The 691-nt window shown below is 44.9% G+C and overlaps 1 protein-coding gene across 1 annotated transcript in view; it reads left to right on the plus strand.

Annotated features, from left to right (window-relative positions):
* The first annotated feature begins 309 nt into the window (after window positions 1-309).
* The window catches only part of CWH43 (cell wall biogenesis 43 C-terminal homolog (S. cerevisiae)), a 68897-nt gene continuing 68515 nt past the window's right edge, over window positions 310-691 (plus strand). The window contains 1 exon segment of the mRNA XM_012639899.1: window positions 310-424. Coding sequence (XP_012495353.1) covers window positions 310-424 — 115 coding nt within the window.

Here is a 691-nt window from a genome sequence, read left to right on the forward strand (position 1 = left end):
TGTTTAACTTTCTGAGTCTCAGAGTTTTGTTTGTTTGTTGTTTTGTTCTTGTTTTTGCATTTGTAAGAGGGGAGTAGAAAGAATACCCACCTCCTAAGACGTGGGGCTGTGTGAGGACTAAGAGAGATGATCTGAGATAACACTTAGCACGTGGTGAGTGTCCATTAGCCTTAATTATTGTTGCACAAGATGACACAGTCAAAAAAAAAAAAAACAAAGATGACACAGTCATTTGCTGGCAGGGGTGAAACTGACTTCAGATCTGGGCATCCCGCTATCTGCCACTGCCTCCTAAGAGTTGGGCTGAAAATGGTCTACTCAAAAGAAAATAATAGTTGTCTAACTAAAGTGCTTGTGGGTGTGATCGGGGGTGTTGCTCTTTTTGATTTTCATGATATTTCTCATTATATGGGGGTCAACTTAGGTAAGGAAATTGTATCAATCAGCATCCTAACAGGAAGCCAGTTCAACTCGGATGGTCCAAATGAATAGGACTCAATAGAGGGACTAACTACAGTGACATGGCCATGGTTAAAGGAGCAGACAAGGGGTGCCCCTAGGACTGCGGGAGGAACTCTATTCCTGGAGCCCAGTTAAGGCCAGAGTCGTGAAGGAGGGTGGTGGAGGGCGGGACTCCTTGTGGAAACCGGAAGGATGAATGCATGACCCAAAGGACACGTTTCACACAGGC

The sequence above is a fragment of the Propithecus coquereli genome, unplaced genomic scaffold, assembly GCF_000956105.1.
Source record: "Propithecus coquereli isolate 6110/MARCELLA unplaced genomic scaffold, Pcoq_1.0 Scaffold143, whole genome shotgun sequence".
In the NCBI taxonomy this organism is placed as follows: Eukaryota; Metazoa; Chordata; class Mammalia; order Primates; family Indriidae; genus Propithecus; species Propithecus coquereli.